Genomic DNA, 27,934 nt, shown 5'->3' with positions numbered 1-27,934 from the left:
TTTTTTTTTTTTTTGAGATGGAGTCTCACTCTGTTGCCCAGGATGGAGTGTAAAGGCGCGATCTCAGCTCTCCGCAACCTCCGCCACCTGGGTTCAAGTGATTCTCCTTCCTCAGCCTCCTGAGTAGCTGGGATTACAGGTGCCCACCACCGCACTCGGCTAATTTTTGTATTTTTAGCAGAGACGGGGTTTTGCAACACTGGCCAGGCTGGTTTCAAACTCCTGACCTCAGGTGATCCGCCCACCTCAGCCTCCCAAAGCACTGGGATTACAGGCGTGAGCCAATGCACCCAGCCAGGAGTGATTTTCAGTGGTGTCTCCTCCATCCCCAGCATACACCCAGCCCTGAGTGGCCGTGGCTGCCACATGCAGGCTCCAGGGCCACACTCGCCTTTCGTCCAGGGATGTCATATGCTGGAGAGTAGAATGTGAGAGGTGACCCCTGTAGGCTGCAGGGTGACCTCTCTGAACCTTAGTGTCCCCACCTGGAGAAGGGGCGTAACACCTTCCAGGGGGAGGGCTGAGGAAGAAACTGTCAACAGCTGAGTCCAAGGCTCACAGACAGAGGGTAGGGTCAGCTCCAGGGCTGGGCCTGGGCCTGGGCCTGGGCGGACAGTGCCTGCCCCTTCCCCAGCCTCCTGCCCCTGACCAGGACAGGATCCTTTTCAAAACATATTCATGCCCATCTGTTCCCTGCTGTGGGCACCACTGTCTGGCTCCATGGGACTAGATTTTATGGGAGGGGAAGGGGCTGTGGGTAGGCAGGTGTCAGGTGCTGGACCATTGATCAGCATGGTAGGAACCTGTTGCTGGGGCTGGTGGTGGGAAAGGGGCCACCCCGAGGCAGTGGCAATTAGCCCAGCCCTATCTCTGGGCACAGAGATGAAGGGACATGTGGGGACACAGTAGTGCACAGCTGGCCACCCTGCTCTTCCCCTCTCTGCCTGCTTTTTGCAGAAGAGTCAACAGATAGAACAAACAGGGCCGGGGAGGTGCCCCCGGGGGCCCCAGTCCCCATCACTCCATGGGGCAGTCCCTGCAAGTGACAAGGTGGGCCCAATCCCTGTGGCACAGGTCTCTGACGACCACAGAGTGGGGCCCCAGGGGAGGCTGGGAGCCTGAGCTGGAGGCAGGCAGCAAGTAAGGGCCAGGCTGTGCCCCTGCCCAGAAGACCTTCCTGCCCCCAGCACCCCACCCTCTGCTGACAGGCCTCCCTGGGCAGCAGCCCCCAGCTTCCAAGGCCTTCTGTGCCTCACCAGACGCCATGCTCTCATGGACCCGACTGCTGCTCTGCCCACTGCAGATCTGCCCCAGAGGAGCACATGAAAAGCCGCACCTGCCAAGGTGTTGCCGTGGTGGAGATTTGGGCAGAGGGGTTGGGGGAAGAGTTTCTGACTTTTAAAATTCCCCAAATCCAGGATGAAGTCACACTGTGCTTTGGAATGGTAGATGCTCATTTATGTAAAATCATAATAAATGTTACACAAACTGTTAGAATAAAAAAAATACCTTTTTTGATGGGGAGGAGGTCCCCAGCCTGCCGCTGGGTAGGGAGAGGGTTAGCACCATTAGGGCGCAGGGGGTGGAAGCTCCGCCACAGCCCGTGGTGGGCACTGAGGTCTGTCAGTTGGTCTGTGCATCCTGGCACAGTCAGCGGCGGGCAACCCGCTGATGGCCCCGGGAGGGGGCGCCGTAGCTGGGCGGAGAGCACGAGCGGCAGCACTGCATGCGGATGGTTGGCAGCTGGCAGTGGCCCAGTAGGCGCAGCCTCTCACAGAACCCGAAGGATAGGCGGTCCCGCTCACAGCCTGGAGGGGGGGCAAAGAGGCATCAGAACCAGTGGTTTAGGGTACCCAGAACCTGGCTCCCCACCCCAACCACCTTAAGGAGGCTCCAGCAGCTCCCACCAAGTAGAGAGCCTCGGTTTTTGGAGTGGCTCCCGAACCGGAGTTGCAGGTCTCCAGCTGTTGCTGTCTCTCTCCCACCTACTCATGACCAACCCCAGGACTCGAGAACGGGCGCTGCTGGGCTGAGATTTCTGGAGGAAAGGTCCTGAGACCCCACCCTGATGCCCTCACATGCCCATGAAAGAGCCTGCCCAGGGCGACTCCCTGCCACCCCATCTCCATCCTTGCTCACCCCTGGTGTTCCCCAACAGATCCTGGCACAGAACTGCGGTCCCAGGGCCTCCTGCCAGCCTGCAGCAGCCTCTGTCCCCCAACTCCCACCACTCTCCGCTGCCCCAGTACATCTGCCCTGCCAGGCCTCCGTGACCACTTCCAGCCACAGGGGCTGTACTCAGCCTCGGGTTCTGGGTCACAGGGTCCCATCTCCCAGACCAGCCTCCCACTTCTCAGGTAGGCCACAAAGCCTAGAGAGAGCGGGCCTTACAGGCTGTCAGCGGAAACCAGGGACTGAGCCCAGGCCCACTGGGGAGGGAGGCCGGCTGCAGGCTGTGCTTGTCAGGGCTGAGGCTTGGCTGGGCCCTCCTGCCCCAGGTTATCAGAGCTATTTTGGGAAGTGGCTTGTTTCCAGCCTCCTGGCCTTGCTCCTGATGCCACTGCCACTGCTGACCGCCCCCAACTGTTGCCCGGGCCCTGCTTACTCCAGCAGACCTCCCTGGGGAGGAGGAGCAGGAGGGCAGCAGCCCCTGGGACATCCTCCAGGCCCGGCAGAGGGCACAAGGCAGCAGGCAGGCTCCTCCACCCCAACTCCAGGCAGAGCTCCAAAGTGTACATCTGCAGGCCCACATCCTGGTCACCCGGGGTGACCTCAGATACGCTGCTTCACCTCTTGGGCCTTGGTTCCCTCCTCTGGCAACCCCACCTCCACAGCAAACGGATGTGGCCATGCTGGGTCATTGCAGTGATCACACACACCCCGGTTTCCCGGCTTTCCACATGTCCCGCCAACTGTCCCACAGACCAGCAAAACATCCTGGGAATTCCAGGTCTGGAAGTCCAAGATACCTTCCCAGCCGCCCCTCCACTGTTCACTGGTGGCAGAAAACTCCTCACTTAGGACAGCTTCTAGTTCAGCCACCTAACCAGTCCCCATAGCCCACTCCCTGCAGCTCACTCACACCCACCCCTGGGACACCTTGCAAGCCCAGAGCCTCCTGGGCCATCCGTCCTTGGTTCTAGGCCCCCAGGTGCCTCAGTTCCTGTTCTCTGCCCCATCTGGTCCTCATCCCCGGGGATCATAACCACCCTGCTCCCTCTGGCCAGCCCTAACCCTGAAGGTGAGAGACATGGTGCCAGCACCCAGCTTAGGCGACACACAGGAGCACTCTGAGATGCTGGCTAGGTGCATGCTGAGGGCAGGCAGGACAGGGTGGGGGCACTGCCACTGGGCCTTGAGGTAATGCGGTTTGAAGCAGGAAGGCCACCCCTGCCAGAGGCAGGGTAGTGAGGCATGGCAGGGGCCGCTCTGAGCCTGAATGAAGGCTGCCCAGGAGCCAGTGCAATAGAGAAGGCTGTATTGAACGAGGGGAGAAGGCAGACCGGGGAGATTGCAGGGGCCCCGAATGCCAGCTTGAGGGCCCTGGCTGAGGACTCTGTCCTAGGGGTAGGGAGCAGACAGCCAATAGCACAGGGGCCACAGCTCCTCACGCCACAGCTTCTGGATTCCTTAGACTGGCAGGGCTGGCCCCAGCCCCTCTCCCTGACCTTGCAATTGGGGATGACAGTGACTTTGGCACAGGGGAAAAAGTTGCTTTCCCTGAGTATCCCCTCGATGCCCACGCAGTGCTAGGCCCTTCATGCCCAGACTTCATTTATGCAAGGATGGGGCTTGGCAGCCCCTTTATTCAGCACATGAAGGCCCTGAGAGGGAAATGGAGCCCAAGGCCACACAGCTAGCAAGGGGAGCCTAGGTGACACTCCAGGGCCACCACGTTTCCTGCCATCAGCACTGCTGAGAGCAGCTGGGGCTGCAGGAAGGAAGTGTATGAGTGTGTGTGTGTGTGTGTGTGTGTGTGTGTGTGTGTGTGTGTGTGTGTGTTGGAGGCAGCGGCGGGGTTGTGCAGAACCAACTCTAGCTCAGGCCCTTCCACCAGGACCCAGCTGGCCAGGAAACCCCCCACCACTGGGATTAGCAGAACCCTGGAAGGGAGGCCCTTCCTGCCTCAAACCCCATTAGCTCATCAGCAGGATCCTGGAAGGGAGGCCCTTCCTGCGGCTCCACTGCTCACTCTAGGCAGTCCTCTGGCCAGGGAATGGACAGGCCAGGACTGGGGACAGGGACTCACCCAGGCCCAGTTTTCACACAGCCTCAGGGACATCCCTGGTCTCACTGTGAAGACTGAGACCCAGAGGGGAAAGAGCTTACCCAGGTTCACACAGCAAATCAGGGGCCAGGGCTGCTCCCTCTACTCCCCCGAGGTCAGACAGCTGCCTGTGGGATGTTGTGTGACTGGGACTCTCCTTGACTGACTCCCAGCACAGCCCAGCCTCCAGCATGGCATCCTGTGGCATCAGGATTTTCAGTGGCCACATGGCTCCTGAGCCCAGACGCAATGGTTTGACAACCCCATTTCCCCATTGCCCTCCCTGCCCCACCTCACTTCAGCAGAGAGCTTGGGGTCAGGGGACTCACGGGGAAGCTCGACGGGCTCACAATCCTCTGTGCCACACGGCCGGGAGTTCTCAGGCCAGGCCTCATGACCACACTGGTCGCTGTCTTCCTCTGGCAGCCCCGTCTGGGTGTTGACACACTTGACCAGGCGCCGCTGGACGCCACCACCACAGGGGGCTGAGCACTGGGGGGAGTGGGGGAGGAATGAGTTTCTCCGGGGCCAGTCCTAGCAATGGGGACAGTGACACCTCCTCTGGGAAGCCACCTCTGCACCCTGTACCTGACAGGCTTGCCCTTGCTCCCAGCCGCCCCCTCAGTGCCTCCTGGAGGACCTGGTCCCACTCCTAGAGCCCACTTGGTGCTGGAACCCCACTCTTACTTGTGGGATCAGCTCCTGCAGAGGGGAGGGGCATGAGAACAGTGGGACAGCCCTCGGGGTTCCTGGGCAGTGAGCCCCTCACACGGGACATGCCTGAGAGGCCTGGGCAGGGGCCCCGGGATGGAGCCCTGATGTAGCAGTGGGCAGAGATGTGGGCGAGACACCGCTGTGCCCGAGGGACAGGGCAGAGGACCTGCCGCAGTCCATGGGCATGAGGGGAGGAGACAGGTTTCACAGCCGGGGCCCAGCCCACCAGGTTTCGTTGTTATCAGGTGTGGGTCTGAAAGCCCTAAACATGTGCTGAGTCTGTGCCAGTGTCGTGCTGTGCCCAGCCCTGTGCTTTGTTGTGTTCGTTCATTTAATCTTCACAACCCTCCTCTCCCAAGCTGTCCCAATTTTACAGATGAAAAAACAGTGACCCAGCAAAGCAAAGTAACCTGCCCAGAGTCACTCAGCAGCCAGTGGGACAAAGACTCAAACGCCGGCCCAGCTGACTCGAGGACCCAGTTCAGGGCCCAAATCTGAGACACCTGAACCCAAGTTCCAAACAGGCCCAGCAGAAGGTGTCCTGCCCATCTGAGGCCCCTCTTCTGCCCCCTTCTGCCGCTGGCCTTTGCTGGGCTCCCTGATACCCCCAAGCTCATCATTCCTGCCTCAGACTTCACACCTGCTGTCCCCTTGATCCCTGTCCTTGGCATCACTGACTCCTCCCTCGGGTCTCAACCCCAGACCCTTCCTTGGAAGGCCTTCCCTGACATCACAGCACAAGTGCCCTTTCCTTGTCTGTTTCTCCCTGGCAGGCGTGAGCATCAGCGGGGCAGGGCCTCGTCCAATCACTGCTGCATGCGCAGGGGCCACAGAGAGCCTGGCTCACAGCACACACTCAAAAGATCCTTCACCCAACCCAGGACTGACCAGGCGCCATCACAAACTTGCTCCCTGCTCCTCCACGCAGCCCGGCTCACCTGGCCCCAGGGCCCCACCACCCACTGTGTGCAGGGGTGGGTATTGCAGGGCCGTGTGGTGTTGGGTCTCAGCGCCTCCTCGCAGAGGCCTGGCTCTGGACAGGTCACCAGACGCTGCTGCTCACCACCTCCACAGGCCTCGGAGCACTGGGTGGGCAGGGAAGGAGTCAGGGCACAGCCAGCATCTGAGGGCGTCCCCTCCCCCCAACTGAAACCCCAGGCCTCACCTCCCTCCAGGAAGAGGTGTACCAGCTGAGGCAGGGCTGGGCCCCGCAGGGCCTGTGCGCAGGTGGCTTGGCAGGCCCGGGCTGACAATGGAAGGGCCGCAGCAGCCGCAGGTCCCGTGTGTCCACACACTGCACGTCCCGCACTGAGGAACCTCCGCCGCAGCTGCGGGAGCACTGGGGACCGAGAGACGTGTGGGAACACATTGCCATGTGCAGGCCCACAGGCGCGACCCCATGAGGCGTGTGGCAGGAAAGGCATCAGGCCCAGGCCCCAGCCCCGGGCAAGTCCCTGAAAAGCCCCAGAGAGAGGCAAGGCTGGCAGGACCCAGGCAAAAGGTGGCATGGCCAGGGGCTGACAGGGGCTGGGACAGACAAAGAAGGGGAGGAACAAAGGCAAGCTGGTGAAAGACAAGTCCAGATGGGGTCGAAAATACAGAGGAAAGGAGACAGGCCAAGCCAGACAAAGATGAGAAGACTCCCAAGAGATTCGGAATCCGGTGTGATCGGGGGCAGAGACGTGCAGCCTGGAGCCCTCCCCTGTCCTGCTGCTTTTGGAACACAGGCCGTGGGGAACCAGGGCTCCAACCCATGCCCTGGGAATGCCTGTCCTGGCTCCATCCTCACGCACCTTACTCCAGTTGCCTGAGTGCCAGGTGGCACAGGGCCGCAGGTGGCAGCGGCGAGCAGGCTGGGGCCGGCCAGCAGGGGCGCAGTCCTCATCCCGGCCAGAGCTACAGCGCACCGGCCTCCAGACGGCACCCAGGCCACAGGTGGTGGAGCACTGCAGGGCACAGACCGGTGAAAGCCAGGCAGATCCCATCCCCGCCAGGCCTCTACAGCCAGGAAACTACCTACCTAGCCTAGTGAGACCTCAGCAAGACAGGGGCCCTCTTCTGGGCCTCAGTTTCCTTATTTGCAAAATAGGCTCCTCCACCCATCTCCCAGGAAGACCGTGAGAATGAAAAGTCAAATCCCCCCAGCAACCAACCGTCCCCACTCACATGGGACAAAGGGCCTGTGTTCCAGTGTCATTGGTGCAGAGGTGGGGGAGGGGACCCTGTGGGCACCCCTGACCAGCTGTCCTGACCAGCCTCGTCGCTTCCCAGAGGCACCAGGGAAGGAAGGCTGGGTCCTGGGACCAGCAGCCAAATCGCTGGGTATCGATGCGCAAAACAAGCCCTGTGGGCCTCAGCCTGCCCCTTCCCACCCCCAAATTAGGGATCTGAACAGAAGCTTGCTTCTCCTGCAGTGACCATCTGGGGACCCAGGGAGAGGGCACTAGTCAGCTTCTTTCAGGCAGCTCAGATGCCTGCAGGTCACTGTCAAAGGAGGGTGGAGTCACTCAGGGCAGAGCCAGGTGGCAGTGGGCTGAGCCCAGCCTGGAGGAGCCAGGCCGAGCCTCAGGGAAGCTGCTGCCTGCTGGGCAGGACTGGGCCTGGCAGCCATGTGGGGACCCTCCCCACTGCACAGTGTCTGAGCCAGCTCCATCCTGGGGTGTGCTGTGCTGCCAGAGCGTGCCTGCCCCTGCCTTCCCTGAGGCCCCCTTTGCTGCCCAGAAGTGGGCTCCGGGGTCCCCTCATTCCCCTAATCCTGGGAACTCCTGCCCCAAGAGAGGCGAGACAGATGACACCTGTGTCCCACTCTGCTCATTTTCAGATGAGGAAACAGTCACCAAGGTCCCCCGCAAACTCCCAGCCCACCCAGCCCGCACCACTTGCCTGGCTCCAGTTTCCCGCTTGCCAGCTAGCGTTCCTGACAGCCAACAGGTCCGCAGGGGAGACTGCTTCAGCCAGGCTGGGAGCCAGCGGCTGGGTCTCAGGGGTTCTGTGGCTGTTGGCGGGGCTGTCCCAAGCTGGCGTGGACAGCAGCCTAGAGCTCAGGGGCACCTCAGGGCTGAGGGACTCAGGCTGGCCCTTGGGTCCTGGGTTCAGGGCAGGCTCAGGTGTGTGCCCGAGGCCAGTCAGGGTTGTGGGGAGGAAGGTCCCCCACACTGCCACAGTCTGCACGTCCCATGAGCCTGGTCCTGGGGTTGGGAAGGTGGGAGTCCTCGGCTCCAGGGGGTTGTCCCTGCCCTTCATCTCTGGCAGATGGGCTATGGGGGGAGGAGGGGGAGGAGCCACCCCAACAGTGGGCCACAGTTCACTGTCCACAGGCCCCAGGCCACCCTCCAGAGCTGGCTCCCAGGCCACAGTCCCTCCTGTCCATAGCTCCATCACGTCAGGACTAGGAGAGGAGTGGGTGCTGCCGACAGAGGACAAAGGGGGCAGCGTGGGGCTGGGTCTCAGAGGTGGGTGGGGTGCTCCGCGGCCCTCGGGTTCCTCATCATCCTTGAAAACCTCATTGGTCCTGTCCCTCCATGGAGGGGGCAGCTGGCTCTGGCTGTCCTTGCCAACTGGGAAGTCATTTTGGCTCTCAGGGGCAGCAGGCGTCTGTAGGCCATCAATGGAAACCCTGGGCCAGGGCAGGCTGGGGAGCCCAAGGTCTGGGGCCCCTATGGGGGCGTCTTCCTCAGGCAGGAAATTGATCAAAGAGTTCCCAGGAGTCTGCTCTGAAGGTGGGAGTGGGGAGCTGCCGGCCTGGCTGGGCCAAGGGCTAGGGGACCAAGGTGCCGGTGCCCCCTCCTCCTTGGCTGCAGGAGGCTCTGTGGCAGGCACAGGGCTACCTGTGGAGGGCACAGCAGGACCACTGTGTGGTGGGGGCGTCTGATCCCCTGTCTCCACCAGGTCTAGATCAGGCCCCTCAGAGGGCCCATAGGACAGATCCTCATGGAAGTTGATGAAATTGTAGTCATAGTAGAAGTCATCCACAAACACGGGCCCCAGCAGGTCCAGCTCTAGGGCCTCCTCCTCAATGGCGTTGCCCATGGTGGCTGGCTTGGGTGATGAGACGGGTGAAGGGCGTGGGGCCAGGTGGCGTGGGATGAAGTCGGCCTCATTGAAGAGCTCGTGGCTGGAAGAGCCGCTACCTGAGCCTTCAGGGCCCAGTGTGTCCAGGGGCCACTGACAGGGTGGCAGAGAGCAGGTGACTTGGCTGGCTGGCTGCTGGGCCTCGTCACAGGGGACACCAGTGTCATTGGTGCAGAGGACATTTCGGTGCTGAGTGCCCTCCCCACACGTCACTGAGCACTGCAGGGGAAGCCAGGGTGAGGGGCATGACTGGGTAACCTGTCCACTGCCTGATGTCAGAGTGGCAGAGATCCCAGCCAGCCCTCTCTGGCCCTGTCCAGCTCAAGGCCATGGCTGTGGACATGCTTGCCAGGGGCTTCCTGATCCCTGAGGCTTTAGAGTCAGGGGCTGGACCCTGGAATGCCCAGGCTCCCTCCCACCCACGAAGGCTCCAGGAAGGCTGTCTGCCTATCTGTAGCCGAAGACCAAGGGTGGAGCTGGAGGCGGGCCCCCTCCCATCCCACACTCACCTGAGACCAGTTCCCCACAGCCCAGGTGGCCGGACAGGGCACATGGCGGTTGCAAGGGGTTTCAGTAGGGGGCCGGGGAAGGTGTTCACAGGCGGGGGGCTCCAGGGCACTCTGCTCATCCAGCCCCACACTGCGGATGCAGAGCACGGCCCGCTGGGAGAGGCCCCAAGGCCCACAGGAACTGGAGCACAGCTGCCACTCACCTGCCCACCACCTGGTGAGGGCACACAGGTGGCATCAGCATGGCATCAGATGGGTGGCACCGGCAGGCTCACCAGCAGGGAGGGCCAGGCTGGGCTTCCAGGCCCTCAGGGTTTGGGCAGAGCGGGGACTGAGGCCAGTGGATGATTCTCCAGAGCTCCAAGCCCAGGTAAATGTCCTGGTGACATGGCACAGCTCCTCCATTCCTGCCACCCTCCCCTCAGGGAAACTGAGCCTGATGACATGGCACAGCCCCTCCGTTCCTGCCACCCTCCCCTCAGGGAAACTTCCCTCAGGAAACTGATCTGAGGCCTATTTCCCCATCCAGGGACCCAAAGAGGAGGACCACAGGTGTCCAGGCTGGCTCAGGTTGGGGTGAGGGGAGACCGGGGGCTGGGGTTTCAGCCTTGGGAAGAGAATGAAAGCCTGGCTCCCTCTGCCCCTCCCCAGGGCCTCTGGGGACCCAGATGTAGGGGCCTGTGGCAGACTCAAGAACCTAGGGGTGGGGAGTTGGTGGGGGAGTGGGGCGGGCTTACCTGGCAGGGCAGGGCTGCTCGCTGCACTTCCTCTGGCGGTCATCGGGCCGGCCCAGGGGGTCACAGTGCTCCTCGTCCACGGGCCCTGCCTGCCGCTCCGAGCAGTACACACTCTGCCTCTGCACACCTGGGGGCCATGGGGCTCAGCCTGGGACTGGCACCCAGGTGCCCACCGCCCAAGACCCAAAGACACCCTTTCTGCCAGAACCCTCCCAGAACAGCGCCTTACTGCCCATGTCAAGATGAAGGCAGACCTCCACCGTTACCTCCTCGCTGTCCTCCTGGTTCTCACTCACCCCCTCTCTCTTATGTAGCCTCCCCTCTGGCTGCCCCTGGAGGGGTGGCAGAGAGTGGAGGATTAATAGATTTTTGGTGACTCGACCCTCTGCATCCTAGCTGAAACCCTGGACAACTCATTTGGCCTCTCTGAACCTCAGCGTCCTCCTCTGTGAAGTGGGAGCAAAAATCCTGCCTCCTCCAAGCCCTGGAGGGAGGACTGTGTGTGTTCTTGCATGTGCAGGCTCGGCCCACGCCTGGCACATCCTAAGAGCTCAATCCATGCCAGCTGCTGCTAGCACGCAAACCCAGCCATGGCTCCTGCCACCCTCCCCTCAAGGAAACTGAGCCTGCCCTGAGGCCTATTTCCACATCCAGGGGCCCAAAGAGGAGGACCACAGGTGTCCAGGCTGGCCCAGACTGGGGTGAGGGGTGACCAGGGACTGGGGCTTCAGCCTTGGGAAGAGAATGAAAGCCCAGCTCCCTCTACTCCTTCCCGGGGCTGGCTTGGGTGATGAGGTGGGTGAACGGCGTGGGGCCAGGTGGCCTGGGATGAAGTCAGCCTCATTGAAGAACTTGTGGCTGGAGGAGCCGCTGCCTGAGCCTTCAGGGCCCAGTGTGTACAGGGGCCACCGACACACCATCCCACCATCCACACCCTTCCCAATGGCTCAGAGAACATCTGGACAAGAAATTGGGCATCAAGGGGCAGCCCCTGCTCTCCACCCCCGTACTAGCCTTGGCACTGCTCCTGTCCTTCACACCATCTGACACTGCCCATCCTGGGGCCTTTGCACAGCCACGCTCCTCACCTTGGACACTCACTTCCATACTGCCTGTTGAGGCCCAGCCGCAGGACCCCCTCTGCAGGTGGCTCTGCCTTCTCTGCTCCACCCCCTGCCCCGTGGTCCTGAGAGTAAGTTGTCCCTCCCCTGAGCTGCCGGTCCCACAGCCATCCCCCCTTTCCTCACCAACAGATTCTGATTTTGTTCAAGGCAGCAATGGGACCTGCTGAAAACACACCCCACTGCCGCTCCCTTGCAACTAGGGGGTCTGGGACACAGTCCTGGCTGGGGAGAAAAAGGCACAAGTCCCCTGCTGGGAGTCAACCCTTTCCCCTCTCCTTCTTCCTGCCCGGTACACGGTAAGAGCCCTGGAAGGGAGGACACCATCTGTGACAAGCAGGAGTGTAGGGGAGGCTGCTGTGGCAAGGACAGTGTGGCTGACGGCCAGTCAGTTCCAGGTCCCGCCAGCTTGGACTGTGCATCTGGGACTTCCTGCCTGAGACAAAGAACCCCTGTCTGTTCCAGCCACCACGGGGCACTTGCCTCTGCAGACACTCCCAAGTGGTCCACCTGCGAAGCAGCCAATTTGCTGAAAGACAATTCCCCAAATGTCTAGTGCTGCAAATGTATGTGTTGGTTTCCACGTTTGTCCAATTAAAGACACCTGTGTTAGGCCAGGCGCAGTGGCTCACGCCTCCCAACACTATGGGAGGCCAAGGCGGGCAAATCACCTGAGGTCAGGAGTTCAAGACCAGTCTGGCCAACATGGTGAAACCCCATCTCTACTAACAATATAAATTAGCCAGGCATGGTGGCGCGTTCCTGTAAATCCCAGCTACTCAGGAGGCTGAGGCAGGAGAATCACTGGAACCTGGGAGGTGGAGGCTGCCGTGAGCCGAGATCGTGCCATTGAGCTCCAGTCTGGGCGACAGGGTGAGACTCCATCTCAAATAAAATAAAATAAATAAAGACAGCTGTATTAGATAACATGGGTTTCCTAGCTTTGGAAGGTATCTGCCAAGTTCTCCATTTTCATTTTGTCATCATAATAGCATTTTAAGGAATGCACAAATGTCTGTATCTCAGATTCCCGATTATGAGACCCTGAGGACACTGAGTGTCAACGATGGGAAGACCGAGGGGAAAAGGGAGGACTAAGAGACAAAAGGGGAGACTGAGGTGTGGGGAGACCGAGGAACGGTGGGGGAGACTGAGCAGGCGGAGAGGAAGACCGAGGGGCATGGGTGGGACTGGAGGGCAGGAGGGAGACTGAGGGGCATGGGGGGAGACTGAGAAGTATGGGAGGAGACGGAGGGGCAGAGAGGAGACTGAGGAGCAGTGGGGAGGAGACAAAGAGACAGAGGGGGGGACTGAGGAGCATGTGGGGAGACTGAGGGAAATATGGGGAGGAAGAGTCGGAGTTAATGAAATTGCCCTACTTTTTATAAATAGTTCAGGGAAATAAGTCAGGGTGGTGAGGGGCCACTGGACTGGTCTCCAGGACGCAGCAGAAATGCAGGCACAAGACCTGCCGAAGCTGAGCAAGGACACAATCGAGAGGGAGCTGTGGCCGCTAGAGGGAGAACGCCAAGAGCTGGAGCACGCTGAGCACGCGCCGCAAGCCAGCACCCACCTGCCTCATCCATTTACCCTCCCAGTGGGCCTGGGACACGGGGCAGTTGCCAGCCTCATCTCACAGATGGGGAACTGAGGCTCAGAGAAGCCAACTTCCAAACCCATGGTGGCCCAGCAGTGAGCTGGAAGCTGAAGCCAGCGTCCCTGCCCAGAGACAAAGCCCCTGCTGGCGAGGCTGTGCCTGCCCCACTTCTCACCTCTGCCGCAGGTGACTGTGCACGTGGTCCAGGGCCCATAGTGCCAGGAGAACTCGGGCGGCGGGGCCTCGCCATGGCCGCCTGCCTCCCTGTGGATGGTGTACTCGTAGCGCACCCCGGGGTTGCTCTCCTGGAACAGCAGCTGGGTGGGCAGGCAGGAGCCTGTGAGCACGAGGTATCTTCTCCATCCACCCAGTCTTCTCCATCCACCCAGTCCTAAAGGAGCCGACCCCAGCCACCTCTGTGAACTGCAGCTACACCACTGGGCCATTTTAAAGATGAGAAAATCGAGGTAGAGGCCACAGCAGGAGGGCCTGGCTCAGAGCCAGGCTCTGTGACTGACCCAGGGCTCACTCCTCCAGGACGAGACCTGCCATCGGGGGTGCTGGGCCTGGGGACTGCGCCTCCGCTCCCCCACCCTGGGCCTCAGGAGGCAGGCACCTGGATCCAGACAGGCTCGTTGGTGGGACCCGGGGACGTGAGGTTCTCCCAGTTGCCCCTGCGTGCGTATGTGAAGGTGGTCCCTGCCACCTGGTAGTCCCCGTTCCACTGGATGGTCCAGCCACCGTTGAGGAAGTATTTCTCCGGGTCCTCGCTCCGCAGTGCCAGGAAGTTGGCAGCCTCGGCCACCTCCTGGATGCGGATCTCGCGTGCGCCGGCTGGGATCAGCCCCACGTCCACATACCCTGTCAGCCAAGGGTTGTGCGTAGGTTGTGCCCGGGATGAGAAGGTTGCTTATCCCCCACCCGCTTCCCTCACTTCTCTCCCCACTTGCCTCCTCCTGCTGATGCCAAAGATTTCACCATTAGCTTTAAAGTCTGAGCTCCCAAAATTGCTCAGATGTGCCGTGGGTCACCAAAACCTCACAGAGGTGCCACAGGTCCTGACCCCGTGGCCATGCCCCGTCACCCCTCTCTTGAGGACCTAAACTGGTCTCATCATAAGACTGGATCCATCCCCTACACTAATTCTCTTTCTAAAAAAACCAAAGTGCCCAGGCCTTTCTCCTGGGACACCCTCCTCATCCCCACACAGCCTGCTTTTATTCATTCACTTCCGTCACACCCGTCACATGCCAGGCACTACTCTCAGCACTTGTGTAAGTTCATGGGTAACGGCCCTATAGCCTAGGTACTATTGTCGTCCCCATTTTACAGATGAGCAGAATGAGGCAGACAGGGATAGTAACGTGCATGAGCGTCCTGCTGGGATATGAGCAGCCTCCAGGGCCAGTGCTTTATCCACCACATTGCACTGGGATGAAATCTAAGCTTCTCAGCCTGGCATTCAAGGCCCCATAGCTGGTCCTGCCTTCTCTTCTTGCCTCCAGGCTTTGGCGCAAGCGCTTTCCTCTATTTGGAAGGCCACTTCCATCTCTTCTGATTTTTATGATTCAGCTCAACTTTCACCTCCTAAAGGAAACCTTCCCTGACTTCCCCAGGCCAGGACCTTCTTCCTCGGTGCTCCCATAGCCCTCTGGCCCTCCCTCCACTACACTGGTCACACCAGAAGCTTCTGCCCCCTGCAGGACTGAGCGCTTCGCCTGCATGTCCCCATCACCTAGCACACAGTCAGTATTTGAGCAACGCGTGCAAAACAGACCGGAGGTGAGGGCATGGAGCTGGGGGTCTCAGAAGCTTCAGGAGGAGACTACCATTCTTTGAAAGGCCCAGGGGCCACACACAAGCCAGGTTGGCCCTGCCTGGGGTCTCTGGGACAGGAGGACACCCCATGGGCACAGGTCTCTGCACGTGGGCTAGGGGTCCCCTGACTCCTGCAAGAATTCCACCCCAGCAAGGCTTCCCTGCTTAGCCATCTCCAGGCTGGGTGGGGACCACGAGGCCAAGGACAGGGGCCCAGGGGATATGGGGAAGGGGCCACCAGGTGAAGAGCACACCCCTCCCCCACAGTGGTCCCACCCCATACCCAGGCCCTCGGCCTCCTCGAAGGTCCCGCTCACGGTGTGGCAGGTGGAGCCGTTGCCGTGGCACACACCACAGCGATCCTCCATAGCACCGGAGTCAATCTCAAAGTCACAGCCCACGTTCTGCAACACACAAGGAGGGGAGGCTCCTGGTGCTGGCGGCCAGCGCTCTGTGGCCCCAGCCCCGGGGGCCAGTCAGGCTCAGGAGGAGAAAGCTGGGAGTGGGGGTCAGGAGGCCTCTCTGTGGTCCTGCCCCACCCCAGCTGTGCCTCTGACCCAGGTGAACTTCTCTACCTCCCTGAGCCTCAGTTTTCTCAGATGTGAGATGGGGAGACCCACCCCTTGCTTAAAGGCATGTCGTGAGCATCACATGAGACAAGAGAAGGAAAAAGTTCTGCAAAGGCCGCGGGCAGGCAGGGGATCTGACGCACCATAGGCCCCTGACCAGCGCGTGCAGGGAATTTCAATGTCAAAGGTACTCTGGATTGGCACCTCCCTGCTGGTCCTCCTCGGAGCCCAGGCCTTGATACCCCAGAGGCTTAGAGGGCAAGAAGCAGGGACAAGTTGGTGGCTGGGGACATAGGCAAAGAGGAGAGGCCATCGTTGTTATTAAAAATAAGAATAGAAATTGTTACCAAATACTGAGCACTATTCTTCTGGGCTCAGAGCCCTTCTTGTCACCTGGGCCACTTCAGAAGGGGTTAACCCTTCTGTCAGGGAGCAAACCACTGCCTAGGGTCAGCCAGCCAGCAAGAGGTCAAGTCACTGTCTGGGCTTTGGTTTCCTGGTTGGGGCAGTGCTGGTGCAGGCATCCAAGGAGATGCAGGGGGCGAGGCCTGACTGGGAGGGGTCCCCAGTGCCAGGAGGCATAGTAGGGGCGTTGCCTTAGAGGTCATAGAGGGTAGGGGCTGGGAAGCCCAAAGGTAGAGCATGGGGAGGGTGGCCTGAGGAGGACCAGGAGGGACCCAGGAGAGAACCTGAGGCCCACCAGTGGGGCTGGGGGCAGCCAGTGCTGGGAGAGCCTCTTCCAACCAGGCACACCTTGCAGATGCCGTTGATGCAGAGGTCCCTGCTGGCCCGGACCTGGTAGCAGGGGGTGCCATCGACCACAGCGTCCCGCAGCTTCTCGGCAAAGTACTCATTCGAGGGCCGGCAGTGCAGCTCGCAGGGGTTCACTGGGGGCCCAAGTAGAAGAACCATCAGCAACAGCTGGGGCAGGAGTGTGGAGGCCACCAGGAAGAGGAAGACTCCTTTGTGACACACATCCGTAGCAGGCTAGAGGCTCCCAAGCAACACCAACATGCTGGAGGCTCCGGCTGGGCTGGTAGCTATCTGCAAGGCTGCAGACTGGAGAGCTGGGGTGAGCAGCAGCCCCAGGGGACATTGGAAGCAGCCCAGGCTTGTGGTGGAGACTGGGCCTCCTGCTTACATCACAAGGTAACCTTGGACACACACACCCCCAGCCCTCTGAGCCTCAGTGTCTCCATGGGAGGCAGCACTTACCGTCATTGACCACGGGCACCCATGTGTGCAGCTGGCCCTTGTACAGCATAGCGTCAAAGTGGCTGCACTGGACGTGGCGGAAGGAGGGGCGGCCAGCGGGGCAGGCCTGTAGGTTGCAGAGGCGGAAGCGCTTCCGCTCACCCACACAGTATCTGCCTTTGTATTTGGGCCTGTGGGGAGGACCGGGGTGCGCCCCAGTGAGGGACTGGTGAATACTACTGCATGGCCACAGCCCAGAGCGAGCGGCTTCCTCTTGCACCCACACCCTGAGATCCCTGCCGCCCAGCTTTGTGCACGCTGCTCTCCTCCCTTGGGCTGCCCACCCTCTGGCCCAGACACACCCTCCCTGTTTGTAAGGACCTGCGGGGAGGTGGCAGCAGGAAGCCTGAGCTCTGCCCCCAACCTGCTGTGTGATTGGGGGCAAGTCTTCAGCCACCCTCTGGGCCTCAGTTTCCTCCAGTATAAAGTGAGGTTGGGGCTGCCTCTGCAGAGGGCTGTTGAGAAGCTGGGACAAGCTGCAGGCATGACTGGCACTGGCTAGAGGGACTGCTCCGAGTCTCCAGCCCATGACACCAGCATCCTAACGAGCCCTTGAGTCCTCGGCCTCCCTCCTGGTGGCAGTACCCCTAGCCCGAGTCTAAAGGAAGCGCCCAGGGCCCCAGCCAGCTGAGAGGTCTGACTGAGCACAGCTCCTGAAACCCTCTGCATCTAAGCCAGGGTCGCTGGCCCCCAGCCAGCTCAGACCTGGAGGCCAGGAGGCAGGAGGGCCACAGGCCAGTCTTGGGTAAGCACAGGGTCCTGGGTGGGGCTGGCTGTGAACCCCATGCCTGACCCGGGTGGCCTCCTGAAGTGAAAATCAGCCAGGTAGCCTCGATCTTCAGTGCCACTGGCCTCTGCATCTCACCAGATCTTCACACCCCACCGTTTAGACAGGGAAACAGAGGCCCAGAGAGGTGAAGTCACCTCACCTCAGGCCACCCCTTGAATGCTGTCACCTCCTCCAAGCTGCCCTGTCTCATCTCAGACCTTTGTTGTGCCTCTGAGGCCACCAAGCCCCTCCCGCTGAGTGCCCACTACAGACGAGCTGCAAAACTGAGGGCCTGGCCTGCATAAACTGCATTTGCCCCCGACTACAACTTTACTGGATGGGCACTGCTATTATATAGACGAGGAAACGGAGGCCCAGAGAAGGGGTGAACAGAGGATTCGAACCCAGAGCCATCTAAGGTCCAGGGCCCATGCTCTTTGCCACTGCTCTCTCCTGCCTCCTTCCAGCCAGCAGCTGCTTTGCCATGTGGCCTCTGATGAGTCTCTCCAGTCTCTGGGCCTCAGTGTCCCCCTCTCTGGAAAGGGGTCAGTAGTAGGGACCCTGTCAGCCCCCAGAACACTCCTTGAAAGTGACTCAAGGTGGCCTGGACACTCGGACTGACCATTATGAGGACACTTCTAAGAGCCAGGGGCTGGGACACAGCCAAGCCCCTGCAATCAGCTGACTGCTTGGGTCCCTCTGTCCCATTGCCCAGGGCACCCTGGGCCCCACACTCACGTAGGCTGTGTGCACTGCCGCTCGGCGCTCTGTACGCCCACGCCACAGCTCCGCGAGCAGATGGACCAGGCGCTCCAGCCAGACCAGCCACCATCCACGGCCTCGGGCCGGAAGCCCACGGGTACGCACTCCCCATTGAGACACCACTACTGTGACAGATGGAGGTAGAGCCACCCCACCCCCCAGCCTATCAGTCATCCTCACCCTAGTGAGAACAAGGTGGGTGGGAAGGCTACAAAAGGCACAGAGGGGAAGGATGGAAGGTGAGGGAGACCCCCTCACAATCATCACAATCATCAAAATCATCTGTGACCCAGGCCACAGGGAGGAGCTGAGCAGGGAGTAAAACAGCCCACGTGCTGACTCAGCTGAAGACACCCTGGGGAATCATGGAATCAAGCCCTGGCCCCAATGCCTCCACTTTGCAGATGGTGCCTTGGGCTGCAAAGAGTGCGGGGCTCTGCTAGGAGCACAAGCAAGACTGTGAGCCGGGGCTGACCCCAGGGCCCGGTCACAGCAGGTCTGTCCTCTCCAACACCCACCGCCGGGACTGGGGACATCCTTTACCTTATTCTCCCCACACCGGGTGCCGTCCACAGCTGCATCCAGCTTGGAGTGACAGGTGGTCCCCACAGAGCACCAGAGTGTGTGGCAGACATTCTGCAAGGAGGAGGGCATGGGCCATACCCTTACCCCCTCCCAGTGCCGCCACCCACCCTGCACCCTCCCTGTCCCCAAGGGTCCCCTAGGCACCCCTCCACATGGCAGGGGCCCACAGACCCCCAGAGGTCCCTTCTTGTGTGCCTGCTCTCACCTTCCTCCTCGGACCATGTGGTGGTGTGGGGTGCCCAGGGCCGCGCTGCTCAGAGCGGTTCCCAGCTGTCCCCACCTCTCCCGGCCCAGCCCCTCCTCTGGAAACACTCCCATTAGAAGATCACTTCAGGCAATCTTCTCCCAGATAAATAGACCCTCCCCACTGGGGTCCCTTTTCCCTCTTATGAGCCAGCTCCAGAGAGGCTAAGGGACTTGCCCGAAGTGTCACAGTTGGTCCATGGTTGACCCAGAAATCAGAGCTGGGTCTGTGGCCGCCCATCCCTGGCCTCTTCCACAGGCCACTTGATGTCTCACAGTATCACTTGGGGGCGCAGCCCAGGCCAGGTGAGGTTACTCCCAGGCTGGCATCCACGGGCTGGTGAGAGCTGTCCCCTGAGCCCTCCTGCTGGGTCCCCACAGCCCCACCCCCACACCGGCCCCACTCACATCCATGTCCTCGCAGAAGGCAGAGTAGGCCCCATACTGGAGGCGGCACTGGTGGCTCACATCATAGAGGACGCCAGGCGGCACCGAGGGGAAGTCGATGATGTCCTTGGCAGGAGGGTCATCCAGGCACAGGCCCCACCCACGGCTAGAGATGGGACGGGAGGATGGAGGGGGTGTAGCCTGTGAGACCCATCGGAGAAGCCTCGGTGGGGCCGGGAAGGGAGGAGAGGTGGGAGGGGCACAGAGCCCTACAGCTGTAGGAAACTCCAGCCTCCCCGCTGGGTTCAGCTGATCCTCCAACCACAGCCAGCAGCACAGGCCCTCCCGGCCTCTCTCATCTCACCTCCTGGGCGCTCCAGCTGGCTAAACAACCCCAACCCCAATCCCAGCCCTCTGCACACGTTGCCTGGGCCCTTCCCTCAGAAGGCCTCCTGGACCGCCAAGCCCTCATGTGGCGCTGCTCTCTGACCCTGCAGCCTCCGTCCCTGAGCCCAGACCCTGGAGCCAGGCCCAACAAGGATCCAGAGAACATCACATCACAGTTGACAAAACAGAGCCTCCGATGGCCCCGCCCAGGCAGAGACCTCAGGTCATCTGTGGAAGGGCGAGGTCTGGAAAGCAGCCACCCCCGGGAGAGAGCCCAGGGCAGCTGTGCCTGTCCCGTTCCCCCCACCCCCTGACAGGGCTGGCCTCCGGCCTCCACTCCTGTCTTCCTCCAGCCAGCATTCCCTGGCAGTGGTGGCAGGGAAACTGGCAGACACGAGCAGGCACTATGTGTGTCCACCACACACTCCTGCTGCTGCAGTCTGGTGAAGACAAGGCTGCCCAGACACAACACCACAAGGCAGGGAGCACAGAGGTGGGGAGCCTGGGGAGGGCAGCCCAGGCCCAGCTGGCACTCACTTCTGCCTCTGCCTCACTCTGTACAGCCCTTGGACATACTATTGCTTCTGGGATCGGTGACCAGCCTGCTGCCCCTGCTGGACCTTAGGCGGGCACCACTACGGCTTAGCAGCAGGAGTGCCCTAACCCGCTGGCCACCCCACCTATGGCTCACTGCTGTCCTGGAGGAAGGTTTGGGGCCTTCTGGCGGCAGCAGTGGCTGGGGAGAATTGAGCCACGCAGACATGCAGGACTGGGAATGACCCAGGCAGCCACGGCTTGGGCAGAAGCAATGGAGGGAGGCAGGACCCGTGGGACCTGGGGCCTCTAGCCAGGCAGGGGAGATGGGGAGGCACAAACCCTCCAGTTCTCCAGTCTGGGTGGCCTCAGGGTAGGTGGTGCCAGGCCAGAGGGACACGATGAGCATACAGTCCTGACTGGGACAGGCGGGGGGGTTGCACAGGGAAGAAGAGCAAAGGTGATGGATCCTGGAGTCCAGCAGGGAGAGAAAGAGACACTCCGAGATATGGAGAGGCTGGGAGAACATGAAAGGGTCTGGAAACAGGGCCAAGACCGCTGAAGGCAGGTGTGGAGAGAGGCTGGGAGGGTAGATCAGACCATGGAATCCCAAAACCCAGATTTCAGAGGAGGGGGCCTGGCAGCTGGGAGACCCAGGGTGGGGTGGGTGGTCTGTGTGGTCTCCTAAGTCCCCTGGCCAGTGACAGGCCCCTGGCTCTGCCCAGAGGTGCAGGGAAGAAAGCCAAGGTGACCAGACTTCTACTGAGAACCCTGGAATCCTCCTGGAATCACCCAGACTGCCCATGCTGGCTGGAAACAGACCCTCGAACACGGGCGTTGGCAGATGAGCAGCTGCTGGATGCAGTTCTAGTGCCCAAGATGACCACGTGCCAGGCTGGTCCCGGGTACTGGGGGCATACCCTCTCACTTGCTCCTCACAACATCCCGGGCAGACTCTACCATCGTCTCTCCTCATACACTCAGGGCCCATACGTCACTTGCCCTGGGTCACACAAGAGGGACGTGATGGCCAGGATCTGAAGCCAGGCCCAGGCTGCCTGCACCAGGCTGTGTCTACTCACTAAGCTGCCCCCAGTGCAGGGCTCCTCCCATTCAGCCACGAGCCTGGCCTCAAATACTTCACCCCAAATACAAGTTCAAAACCATGGCAGCCAAGGCCTAGCGGGGAGAAGGAGTGTCCCAAGTGCTCCTGTAGCTTGGGGCTCCCTGAGTCTCCCTGGGCCTGCACCCAGGGCAGAGTGTCAGCAGGGGGTGGTGGGCTCAGCTGGCCCTGGGCTCCCTCCTTCCCGCTAGCATTCTGTGGCTCCAGGAGGTAGACTGGGGGCTCACCCATCCCAGCCAGGGGGTCCTCTGACCCCGTGGCTGAGGGGTCCAATGCGCCTCATCCCGGCACCAACAGTCCCTGGGCTACAGCCCAGCCCTTCTGTTTCCTGGCTGGTCCAGTGCTGACTCGTTGCTCGTGTGGCTCCTGTGGGCCTGTTGCTGGGCAGCTGAAGCCACAACAACCTCTCAGCCCACCCTGGGTGTGTGGGAGAAGTCGGGAGCATGAGGCGACCCTCACAGAATCCACTGCCAGAATCAGGCCCAGGTGCTGTCTTGGGAGTCAGAAACCCAAGTTCTACTCTTTGCCTGGCTGTAGTTGCTGTGTGGCCTTGGGCCTTCAGTTCCTCATCTGCAAGAAGCTGATCCCAGGCTACAGGGGTATAAATAGCAGTGTCTTCTTGGGAAAAATCACACAGGCGGCCGGCAGCCAGCCCTTCCTTCCTCTGGCAGGCTCACCGCCAGCTCCTCTGCGCTGCCGACACACCCGGATCCCCAAACCCATCAGCCCTTCCCCTCCACGCCCCTCCTTAAGCTAATTATAGCGGGGCTGGGCAGTCCCACAAGAGGTCAGAGCAGACAGTAGGTGACTCTGCTCAGAAACCTCACTCTCACCTCGAGACTGCAAAGAGCTGCCCACCACTGACAGGAGAGACCTGTGGGCCCACTCCCCTGGCCACCCCTGGGATCTGGTCATGGAGTCACTGAATGGGGGGTCCATGGGGTGAAGGGAAAGACCCCACATGTGACCCAGCCTGTCTCTCTCCCTGTAGAAATGCTGGCTTCGAGGAAAGCAGGGACCAGGGCCTCCCCTTCTCCCACCCAAGTCCAAGTTGACACCAATGAAATGCTGTGACCTCTGCCCAGGGTCCCTTAAAGCACCTGTCAGCCCAGAAAGGATCTTAGAGTTCTTCAGGTCAACCCTCTTGGACAAGCTCCAGATGCTACCCTCCAGCACCCCCTCCCCGCCACCTCCTCAGGGTTCTTCTGCCCCACCCTACACTCGCATGGCCCCGGCCTCTGCCCAACCTGCCCTCCACTTGGCACCCTTCTTCCTCGGGGTGAAAGTCAGCCTTTAGAGGGCAGGCTCCTTCTCCGAGTCACTGTTCCTGACCCCAGGAGGGCTTGGTGCCCCTCTCCCCAGTCCTACAGCCCACGAGGACTGCGTGCCTCATTGCCAATCATCCCCAAGTGTCATCTGTCCATCTCCCCCTGGTGTGAGGACCTGCAGGACAGGCACCTGGAGGTCTGTCTCCTTTACCACGGTCCCCACACTCAGGGCCTGATGGACATGGAGTCTGTGGACACAGCAAGAACGAGTCTGAATTCAGCCCTGTGGGTCTACCTGGCTGGATAAGCATCTGCGCGCAGGAAGCCAAAGGGCTTCAGGACCAGCCAGGATGAGGGGGTTGTCTGTGAGTGCCTCTGAGATGCCCCCAAGTCCTGGAAACACTGCCTGACCATTTGGCACTTCGGTGAATCTCACTCATTCTGTCCCCCAACCGGCTTGGGTGGGGCCCATCCTCTCTCTCCTGTCCCACCCCCAGCAAGGAGACCAAAGGCTGCAGGCTAGGAGACAGGCTGCTGCCACCCTCCCCACCTCCGCACACCCTCTTCCTTCCATCTCCTGGGCCTTGGGAGGGCCCTGCTGCCTGACTCCCAGGATGCAAAGGTGAAAGTGTGAAAGGACCTTGGGAAGATGGGGTTCTTCTTCTTCCCAAACACCCTTCCACTGGTGAGGCATGGATTGCTCTGCTTCTGTCTGGCTCACTCCAGTGCCAAGGCTCTGGGAGGCCACGGCTGGCTCTGACTCTCACCCTGTCCTCCCCTCCTCACCCCAGGCCCCGAGCCAAGTCCCTCAAGCATGCCAGCAGCTGAATGAGGACAGAGACTTGTCTGTCTGTCTGTCCTAGAGCCAGGGTGTTGGGCGGCACCCTGGGTGGGGGCAGCTGGGAACAAGCCCTGGGGGTGCTGTGGCGGCAGCTACTATTCTGATTTTCTGAAGCCATTCTCTCATTCTCTGCCTCTCTCTGGGGATGGAGAGACACCCTCCTCTCCACCTTCAGGCCACTTGCCTGGTTCAAGTCCATCCCATCTATCACTTGGTAACAGTGGAAGGAATAGTAGTGAGCGTGTGTGAAATGCTTACTGCGTGGCAGGCGCGGTGCTCAGCACTGTACGTGTTTTCTCACTTATTCCTCATATCACATGCACAAGGCAGTCCCATCATGATGTCCATTTATTGAGGCTTAAGGGATAAACATAACTTGTCTGCCAACACAGGTAGAAGCCTGGGCCACAGTCGGTTCTTTTATTTTCCCCCACAAGACAGAGTCTTACTCTGTCACCCAAGCTGAACTGCAGTGGCGTGATCTCAGCTCACTGCAATCTCCACCTCCCAGGTTCAAGCAATTCTCCTGCCTCAGCCTCCCGAGTAGCTGGGATTATAGGCGTGCACCACCACACCCAGCTGATTTTTGTATTTTTAGTAGAGACAAGGTTTCACCATGTTGGCCAGGCTGGTCTCAAACTCCTGACCTCAAGGGATCTGCCCACCTCCGTCTCCCAAAGTGCTGGGATTACAGGCCACCGTGCCCAGCCAGTCTAGGTCCTTAACCACCAAACAAAACTCTTCTCTGCTTCCAATCCCACTCCCCACCCCAGTAATCCCTCTACCACTGGAGGCCAGCATCCTTGCTCTAACATCCCTAATGGACCTGGTCACATCCCTGCTTAAACCCCACAGTGAGTGGACTTCTAGAAAAACATGGCACATTGAGTAGACAGATTTATCGCTGCTCCCTTCCAAAACTCCACTCTGATGACAGTAGAGGAAATGACCACAGCATAAATCCATAAGAGGTGCTGATGGGTAATGAGGGATGTCAACAAGATTCTGGAAGCTGGGAAGCAGATGGCCGGCCAGTAGCTGACTTGGTAGAGTGATGAAAGCTGAGAGTCAAATGCCTGCAGGGAGGAACCACTCAGAAGCAGAAGCCCAGAAAGGCTCAGGAATTGAGTTGCCAGGGACCCCTCAGGGCCTTAGGGCCAGGAGGGCTGAAGACAGTAGGGCTGAAAGTCTGTAAGAACTGATCAGACCCTAGATCCCCTCCCCAACCCTGAGTAGCCAAGTGACTGTCACCTGCCACCCAGCAGAGGGCCGGGGATCACTCCCTGGAGAGGGTGAACCAAGAGGCTCTGGCCCAGCAACACTGGGCATAGATGAAGGTCCAAGGCAGAAGGACCTACAGAGAAAAGAGAACAAGCAAAAGTCTACACATCAAAGGGTAAGAAACATGCCAAGCCCCTTCCTCACTTGGATGCCGGAATGCTGCAGCCAGACATACACTCTCCCAGGAAAAGTCTAGAAGATTCCGCTTGGGCAACTGAATCACTCAGAAAAATGACCTCAGATACTGACATTAGAGTATCTCCCCAAAACAGCCCTATCCAAACCAGTCCTTCTGCAGTGACTTGGAAAAGTCCTGCCCAAGTCCACAAACTGAACAGTTAGTATCTGCATCTCCTTGCTATATAGGAAATACAGACAATGCATTTTAAGAAACCCTTTTTTTTTTGAGAGTCTCTCTCTGTTGCCAAGGTTGGAGTACAGTGGTGCAATCTCAGTCACTGCAGCCTCCGTCTCCCGGGTTCAAGCAATTCTCCTGCCTCAGCCTCCTGAGTAGCTGCGATTACAGGCACCAGTCACCGTGCCCGGCTAATTTTTTATATTTGTTTTAGTAGAGACAGGGTTTCACCATGTTGGCCAGGCTGGTCTCAAACTCCTGACCTCAAGAGATCTGCCTGCCTCGGCCTCCCAAAGTGCTGGAATTACAGGCGTGAGCCACTGTGCCTGGCCAAGAAAACTGTTAACATGAAACAAATATTTTTAAAAAAATAACCCAAAGGAAAGAAAAACATTTCAGGGAACAGAAGAAAAAAGTCAAATCCATGTAAGTAATAACCTCACAGAGATAAGAGAACCTACTGTACCCATGAAACAAGAATAGGATCAAAAGGTGCACAAGGCCGGGCGCGATGGCTCAAGCCTGTAATCCCAGCACTTTGGGAGGCCGAGACGGGCGGATCACGAGGTCAGGAGATCGAGACCATCCTGGCTAACACTGTGAAACCCCGTCTCTACTAAAAAATACAAAGAAACTAGCCGGGCGAGGTGGCGGGCGCCTGTAGTCCCAGCTACTCGGGAGGCTGAGGCAGGAGAATGGCGTAAACCCGGGAGGCGGAGCTTGCAGTGAGCCGAGATCCAGCCACTGCACTCCAGCCTGGGCGACAGAGCGAGACTCTGTCTCAAAAAAAAAAGAAGGTGCACAGGTTGAGCATGTCCAATCCCAAAATCCAAATGCTCCAAAATCCAAAACTTTTGAGCACTAACATGATGCTCAGAGGAAATGCTCTTTGGAGCACTTCAGATTTTGGACTTTCAGACTGGGGATTCTGAACTGCTAAATATAATGCAAATACTCCAAAATTTAAAAAAAAAATCCAAAATCTAAAACACTTTTGGTCCCAAGTATTTCAGATATGAGACACACAATGTGTATTTAGTGAATGAGAAAGTTTAAGAAATTAAAAGTACAATGAAGAAAATGAAAAATTTAGTAGAAAGATTGTAAAGTAAAGATAAATCAGATGCCTCCTAGAAAACAGAAAGAGATGGCCGGGCACGCTGGCTCACGTCTGTAATCCCAGAACTTTAGGAGGCTGAAGGAGGAGTCCAGGAGTTCAAGCCCAGCCTGAGCAACATGGCAAAACCCCATCTCTAGAAAAAAGTAAAAATTAAAAAATTAGCTGGGTGTGGTGGCACACACCTGTTGTCCCAGCTACTCGGAATGCTGAGGTAGGAGGATCATTTGTGGCTGGGAGCTCGAGGCTGCAGTGAGCCATGATTGTGGCACTGTAGCCTGGGCAACAAAGCAAGACTGAGAGAGAGAGAGAGAGAGAGAGAGAGAGAGGAGGGATGATACAAAGGAAAAGAAAATAGAAAGAGATGAAAAAGTGTAAAATGTTTAAAAATAGGAAAACAAGAAAATAGCTGCATATGAAGGGTTCCAGAAAGAGAAAATGTAAGAAAGTTATCAAATGAATAATACAACAACAGTTCAAGAACTGAAGGTCACAAGTTTCTAGATTAAAACACTCCAATGAGTGCTCCCTCAAATTAAAATAGACCAAGGCATATATTGTAAAATTTAAAATCACCAAAAAGAGAGAGAGAAAGAGAGAGAGTCCTAAAAGCTTCCAGATTTTTTAAAAGGTCACATTCAAATCAGAATGGGATGGGACCTCTTCAGAGCAATGTTGGAAACTAGAAGACAACAGAAAAATGCCTTCAACATTCTGAAGAAGAGTCACTTCCAACCCAGAAGTTGACATCAAATCAAAATACCAATCAGATGTGAGGGACAAGGAGGAGGGTCCAAGAAAGAAGGGAACTGCTGGATTATATGGTAGGGATTACCTTTGGGAAAACTGGATTAAGAGACATCTTATAAAACTGTTAAAGGAGCTGGAAGGCCTGGAAAAGCAACGAAAACCAAGCAATTAAAAAACTTGTTCTTAAAAAGAAATGCCATCTGGATGGGGCGCGGTGGCTCATGCCTGTAATCCCAGCACTTTGGGAGGCCAAGGTGGCAAATCACTTGAGGTCAGGAGTTTGAGACCAACCTGGCCAACATGGAAACCCCGTCTCTACTAAAAATACAAACATTAGCTGGGTGGGGGTAGCAGGTGCCTGTAATTCCAGCTACTCGGGAGGCTGAGGCATGAGAATCGCTTGAACCTGGGAGGCAGAGACTGCAGTGAGCCGAGATTGCACCACTGTACTCCAGCCAGGGCAACAGAGTGAGACTCTCTCTCAAAAAAAAAAAAAAGAAAGAAAGAAAGAAAGAAATGCCGTCTTATTACAACACTTAGTTCAGCCATCAAGATTTATAGCCATAATAATGAAAATGTGGAATATGGACTTAATCCAAATATGTTAACACTAAATTGGGATGAAAGGTGAGGAGACAAATGTATGTACAGGAAGTGATGCAATGGTGCTAAATCCCAACCTTCCAGATAATATCTAAACTGGAAAATCAATACATGAGAGTCTAGCAATGCTTTTTGGAAATAGAAAAGTAAATACAAGAAAAAGCTAAAAGTGTTAAGTTTGAAGGTGGTTGCCTAGAAAAAAGCAATAGAGGGTGGGGAGAAGTGGGGCAGGTGTACAATGCTCTGCTGTTGCAATCTTCTTCTTTTTTTTT

At 58.6% G+C, this 27,934-nt stretch overlaps 1 protein-coding gene across 1 annotated transcript in view; it reads right to left on the bottom strand.

Annotated features, from left to right (window-relative positions):
- Positions 1-1,433: 1,433 nt before the first annotated feature.
- Positions 1,434-27,934, bottom strand: part of ADAMTS7 (ADAM metallopeptidase with thrombospondin type 1 motif, 7) — a 61,177-nt gene continuing 34,676 nt past the window's right edge. Inside the window, exons 10-25 of the mRNA XM_011938442.1 lie at positions 19,425-19,569; positions 18,732-18,824; positions 18,165-18,310; positions 16,619-16,788; positions 16,157-16,290; positions 15,118-15,238; positions 13,633-13,877; positions 13,192-13,333; positions 10,299-10,425; positions 9,562-9,775; positions 7,865-9,271; positions 6,775-6,927; positions 6,147-6,320; positions 5,920-6,066; positions 4,597-4,759; positions 1,434-1,808 (exon numbers count right to left, since the gene is read on the bottom strand). Of these exons, the coding sequence (XP_011793832.1) occupies positions 1,651-1,808; positions 4,597-4,759; positions 5,920-6,066; positions 6,147-6,320; positions 6,775-6,927; positions 7,865-9,271; positions 9,562-9,775; positions 10,299-10,425; positions 13,192-13,333; positions 13,633-13,877; positions 15,118-15,238; positions 16,157-16,290; positions 16,619-16,788; positions 18,165-18,310; positions 18,732-18,824; positions 19,425-19,569 (3,739 nt within the window). The 3' untranslated portion in view covers positions 1,434-1,650. The remainder of the gene's footprint in view (positions 1,809-4,596; positions 4,760-5,919; positions 6,067-6,146; positions 6,321-6,774; positions 6,928-7,864; positions 9,272-9,561; positions 9,776-10,298; positions 10,426-13,191; positions 13,334-13,632; positions 13,878-15,117; positions 15,239-16,156; positions 16,291-16,618; positions 16,789-18,164; positions 18,311-18,731; positions 18,825-19,424; positions 19,570-27,934) is intronic.

The sequence above is a fragment of the Colobus angolensis genome, unplaced genomic scaffold (genome assembly GCF_000951035.1).
Source record: "Colobus angolensis palliatus isolate OR3802 unplaced genomic scaffold, Cang.pa_1.0 Scaffold172, whole genome shotgun sequence".
NCBI lineage: Eukaryota > Metazoa > Chordata > Mammalia > Primates > Cercopithecidae > Colobus > Colobus angolensis.
Note: the sequence above shows the minus strand (reverse complement) of the source record. Positions and strands in the feature narration are given on the sequence as shown.